This window comes from Daktulosphaira vitifoliae, unplaced genomic scaffold (assembly GCF_025091365.1).
Source record: "Daktulosphaira vitifoliae isolate Bord-2020 unplaced genomic scaffold, ASM2509136v1 Scaffold_4, whole genome shotgun sequence".
Taxonomy (NCBI): domain Eukaryota; kingdom Metazoa; phylum Arthropoda; class Insecta; order Hemiptera; family Phylloxeridae; genus Daktulosphaira; species Daktulosphaira vitifoliae.
Genome location: NW_026099575.1, coordinates 21,699,822 through 21,705,682, shown reverse-complemented (window position 1 = coordinate 21,705,682; position 5,861 = coordinate 21,699,822). Strand labels below are relative to the sequence as shown.

Here is a 5,861-nt window from a genome sequence, read left to right as displayed (position 1 = left end):
GTAGAATCTTTTTAAATATCAAAAATTACTTAGAAATGATTACTATGATTTCTATTTAAGTGTTCTATTACGATAAAAATGCAAAAAATAATGAGTTTTTCTGATAAATGTACTNATGCAAAAAAATAATGAGCTTTTCTGATAAATTTACAATAAATAGTAATTATAAAACTTTCTGACTGCATATTAATCTTAAAAATAACATTGTTTTAATTCTCATAAAATTTTCTATTTAATGATTCAATCTAGTCAACGAAGGAGTAATTTTGGCGAATAGCAGAAAAAATTCCCAACCCAATTTTTTTTTTTTTTAAAGTAGGAAATTGGTGGATTTTTCTAAAAGCAATGAAATTGCTATGAAAAGTATGAAATTGATATTCAATAATTTAATATTGTAATTTAAACGGAGAAATTATAAAAATAATAAAGAAGTTATATTTTGCTTTACTTTTACGTGTATAAAAATTTAAAGGGCTTGATACAATAATTTTCAATAAAAACTGTTTGTTACTATAAAAAAATGCACTGGACTACAAGGAACTTTCATCAGAAGCAAAAATATACTTTTCTAAATCAAATTTTCGCGTTGTTTTCAAATCTGCAAGTAGACTATTTCTATCACTTCTAATTTTTTATATTATTACTAATTATATATATAAAATAATAATTAAAAGAAAAAAAAATTTGTTTTCAAATTATTACTGATTTGATTTTTAATATGTTAAAAATAATCAGTCCAAATTTTCAATTTTAAACTATTTTTTTTGTTCTTTATAGTTGATGAAAAATTTTTGATAAAGATTTATGAAAGTTTATAGTAAAATAAATTGAATATATTACCATACCTTTTAGCTCAATTACAAATTTAAAATTGACATCTAGGCCAGTCAACAAAGGAAAAATTGCGGAAAACATTCCCAACCAAATTTTGTTCTTTTAAAAGTTGAATTAAAATATGTATAATGACATACTAATAGTCCTCATTGATTGGAATTGAGCTTTTTTTTTTACAGCCTCGCAAAAGTTCAAAAATATGAGCTTTTTTAATTTTCTCAAAAAACATTTAACTTACAAAAAAAAGTTTCGTACAAAAGTTGTTTAAAAGACAATTATAAACAAAAAATTATTTCATATTTTTTCATTTAAACAAATATTTTTCGAGTTACATTACATTTAATATGAGTAATAAAATTTATATTCCATTTTTTTCATTTTACGGTTACTTTTTATCATGTCATACATTAGACACAATGTTATAAATGCATATGTGTGTATGTGCGAGTTTATTTTTTTTATAGTATCATTTAAGTGTACTGTATATTAAGATACAACCGATAGAGTAGGTAATTGATTTGACACTATATTGTTTAAACCCAACTAAACGCTAAATTGTACATTCCCAAACAACAATCATATTATGTCAATTGCCACCGGAAATTCTGGTAATCTTTTTCTTTTTCTTTGCCTTAATCCCAACTACTTGGGGTCAGCCACCCTTATCCTATACTTCCACTTAATTCCATCTCCCACATCTTCTACGCTCACATCAACTGTACTCAAATCGCATTCAATAGCATCCCTCCATCTCTTTTTTGGTCTTCTTCTATCTCTTCTTGCTTCAACATTCATTTCTATAACTGTTCTTACAGCTTCCGATTCTTCTCTCCTCATAACATGACTAAACAATCTAAGTCTATTTTCTGTCATCTTATCCACGATTGACGCAACACCTATACTTCCTCTTATATGCTCGTTCCTTATCCTATCTTCTCTAGTCACTCCACTCATCCAACTAAGCATTCTCATCTCTGCTACACTTATTCTCTGCTCTACTTTCTTATCAACCGCCCAACACTATGAACCATACATCATAGCTGGCCTCACAATTTCATACTAAATTTAAAAACTATAATTAGTATTTATTCATATATTATATTTTAAAATCAAAGAACTACTAATCAGGATATAATTAAAGAAATAAGAGTTCATGTTGCTTTTAAAATATTTCACCAATTTCTCTAAAGGAAACACTATCTACAGATTTGCATCGAAGCGTTTCTTATGATAGTGATTTTAATCACTGTCAGATATTATCTATACTTGTCCCATCTATGCCTCGTCCACACTGTGCCTCGACCCCACTGTGCTACCGTTTTTTTATGTATTCAAATACTAATATCTCAAAAAGTTATAATACAAAACATGACGACCAGTCAACATTTTATTTTGATCATTCTGTACTTTATAGTAATGAAATAAAAATAGGTTCCCATTAAATTTTCTAATTAAATTAAAAGTCTACCCCTAGAGATAATTTTTTCTACAATGAACTTGACATTTATAATGGTTAATATAAAAATAAAATTTTATTCTACATAGTTTAATAAAAAAATCATTATTTAAAGATAAAATTAGGGAGAATACTTAATAAATCACACTGTATTTCCAGTGTTTTTTTTAAATTCAGTTATTATTATAAATATTTAATATTCTAGTATTAAAAATCTTTAATTAGAAAGGAGAAAAAGTGTCTATTTATAGTTTTGAAATATTAATAAATAATATTTTATAAACTTTATCATGAAGATTGAACTTGTCTATTCACTGAGTTTGTTAAGTGAAATTTAAATGTTTTAGTATCCAGTGATGAATGCAGATGTAACGGAGAAGAAGCCATAATTATGTTGAAGCCCTGTAACCATTTTATTTGTCATTCATGTTCAGTTAAAAATAGAATGAATCGATTAGATTGTCCAACGTGTAAGAAAAAAATCTATGAGTATATCGGAATGGGTATGTATAAGAAAATAAAGAAAACTTTAAAGATTATTTATGGGGTCAGAATAGTGGGTAAAAGTATGTGTTATAGCACAGTAGGTTCGTTAAATAGAAAGAAGTAAAACTGATCATTATAAAGGGGATTCGATAAAAATCGAACTCACTCCTGAATTGATTCTAAAACTTACTTCGATGTGCGAGCAGAACTAATTTTTTTTGAATCATCTTAAATAACTACTCGTCTTGGTATGTTTTCGTCAAAGCTTCAAGTGAATATTTGTTTATTGTGTTATGTCGAACATTACATGAATATTATTTTAAGATAATATGCATAGTAGTTAAAATGATCAAGTCGACACAACTCGTACACGTATATAATAAATAGTGTACAATAGTATAAATTTTATGACAAATATATATTAAATTATTTGTTTGTATACAAGTAATAAATTATAACATTTTTGTAATATGTGCAAAGCAAGCCAATTGTGTATACGAGATATTTCGAAACAATTAAGTAAAAAATTTAACAAACATTAATATTTTAATGGGATTTTGAAACATAATAATTGTAATATACAAGTATATAAATTATTTTGAAATTTAACAAGTTCACAATAAAGCATTTTTTATTACGGTGGTGTTAATCACTAACAGATGTCATATGCACTTGTCTCAACTATGCCGTTACCCAATGTGCTGATTATTTTCGTTTAATATTAGACGAGTTTTCAAATGGTGCGGTTGGGTAGACGAAAATAAGGAATCACTAATAAGGTAGCCGACACAGTAATCTTAGTACAGACAGTTGTAGTAGTACACATATAATAGTAACTCTATAGTACAGTGTTGGATGTTATTATTGTGGCATATCATGTCACAATATATGCGCTGAGGTGACCAAATAACTAGACCATAACAAAATAATACCGTAGAGTCGCATAGGGTACGCTGTTAAGTCGGAAAGAACGCAACGGTCGGGTCGATCGTTGCAACAAATCAGGAATCACTCGGCGGCGGCCTTGTCGCGGTGTCAAGGGCGGGACACGCACGATGACCACAGATTGTCATATGAATAGGTGGACGACTGACATCGAGAGGCACACGAGTGAGCGATCGCTTAAAGCAGGGCGGGATGCTGTGCCATATAGTGGCATACCTTTATTAGTTATGTATTTTAAAATTCTAGAGTTTTAAATAAATGTTATGTTTATTTGCAGATTTGTCTGAAGTGAAATTACCACAATGTAAGTAAATTATTTATAAAAAAAAAAACACCTTTTTTTTAATATGTGAATTTGAATTAAGAATTTAATAAAAAAAAATAATCACAAACACAACTTGCAAATCTTCATTTTTTTTTTTTTTATCAAAGTTGGTTGTTTAGTAACTATGATCTTTGCTTTTAATGATTTAAATATAAATACTTTTTAAATTAAAAAATTACATAATAGGGTAACTAGTCCAATTACAGAACACCTCCTATTAATTAAAAATCGTCTGAATTGACTGAAATTTTAGTAATTCTCTATCAACCAAATTAAATAATTTTGGATGAATTAATGACAAAATTTGAAACACTAATATATATTAGTTGATATTACTATATATACACTACGAGCAATCTAAACTACATTTAATTATAACGTCTTTTTAGTTTTTTTTAACTTAAATTTAATCTATAAGGTTAGTTTTTTTTTTAAATAACGCTAAAAATATCAAAATTTAATATTAGAAGAAATTATTATATTTTTATCCAGATATTAGAAGCTAATTATAATTTTCAATAATAAATATGTTATATAATTTTGAAGTTTAATAACTATATGTGTTACATTATGTATCAATAACCCTGTTTTCTACGTGAAATGAGACACTTCCTAATCAAAATTTTATGGATTCAGTTTTCATAGTTTAAATAATTGGTTTTTTTTACAGATTATCATTTTTGGGACTTGTGTTCGTTGATTGGTATAAAATCTTATCTCTCTCTCAAAAATGTCTTTTTCTTTCATGAATTATAATTATTTTAGATGAAAACAAGGAACCAGAAATATGTGAATCAATGTGTTTTGAGCTTCTGCTGAAACCTGTTCGTGAACTCCGTGAAGTTGTTTTACAGCTTATGTCTCTTAGACAATCTCTTCGTGAAAATTCAATATCTGACGAAATTCTCTTGTTGACATATTGTTATCTTGTGCCAGGTCAAGAACCAGATAAAGATCTAGTAAATGAATTTAAAACATTGAGAAATATTGATGACTTTCGTTTCAAAATTCAAGATATTCATCGACATGTGTTTAAGTTTAAAATTTAAAAATAATTTACCTTGGGAAACTATAAAACAAGTCCGAGCTAGAAATTGGGATTTTTATCCAAACGATTTTGAACAAGATATGTTGGCCAACTATTGGAAACGAAATAATCTACCTGTTGAAAATCTATTTACAGAACGCAATTACTTTTCTAACCGATTCAAATATTCAGATAGAATATTTGATAAAAAAATATAAAAATAGACGATATTTATTATTGCAATATTATTCTAGTTTATATATTTTTTTAATTATAAATATTATCGTTCAATCCTATAATTTTAATTATTATGAATAACAAGTTTTAAATATTAAAAAACCCAGCACAGGGGGGTCGCGGCACAGTGGTGACGTGGCATAGTTGGATCAAGTATAATGATATCTGACAGTGATTAAAATCACTATCAAAAATAAACGCTTCGATGCAAATCTTTAGATAGTGTTTAATTTTAAAAAAATTGGTGTTTTATTCCAAAAGCTACTTGATCTGCTGGTTCCTTATTAATATCTCGATTAAGATAAAGTATGTCGAATGAAAAAGGGTTTATTAAAAAATATTATTTCTCATAAAAAAATTGTGTGGATCCATAAACTTTTCAATAAGTTATAGCATAAAGTTAAATATAATATAAATAATAAAATCGAGAATTTTCACACGAAAATAGCATTCGGTAGCCATTTTCGCTATGAAGACAAGTCCAGAGGTCAAATTTTTTTTTTCAAATTAAAGTATATTACATTAGCTTTAATTTAAGATATATATAAAAA

The 5,861-nt window shown here is 26.9% G+C and overlaps 1 protein-coding gene across 1 annotated transcript in view; it reads left to right on the top strand.

Moving 5' to 3' along the window:
* LOC126904718 (uncharacterized) overlaps positions 1–5,404 on the top strand; it is a 20,228-nt gene extending 14,824 nt beyond the window's left edge. Inside the window, exons 5-8 of the mRNA XM_050683944.1 lie at positions 2,638–2,793; positions 3,999–4,025; positions 4,717–4,749; positions 4,812–5,404. Of these exons, the coding sequence (XP_050539901.1) occupies positions 2,682–2,793; positions 3,999–4,025; positions 4,717–4,749; positions 4,812–5,095 (456 nt within the window). The 5' untranslated portion in view covers positions 2,638–2,681 and the 3' untranslated portion in view covers positions 5,096–5,404. The remainder of the gene's footprint in view (positions 1–2,637; positions 2,794–3,998; positions 4,026–4,716; positions 4,750–4,811) is intronic.
* Positions 5,405–5,861: the final 457 nt, after the last annotated feature.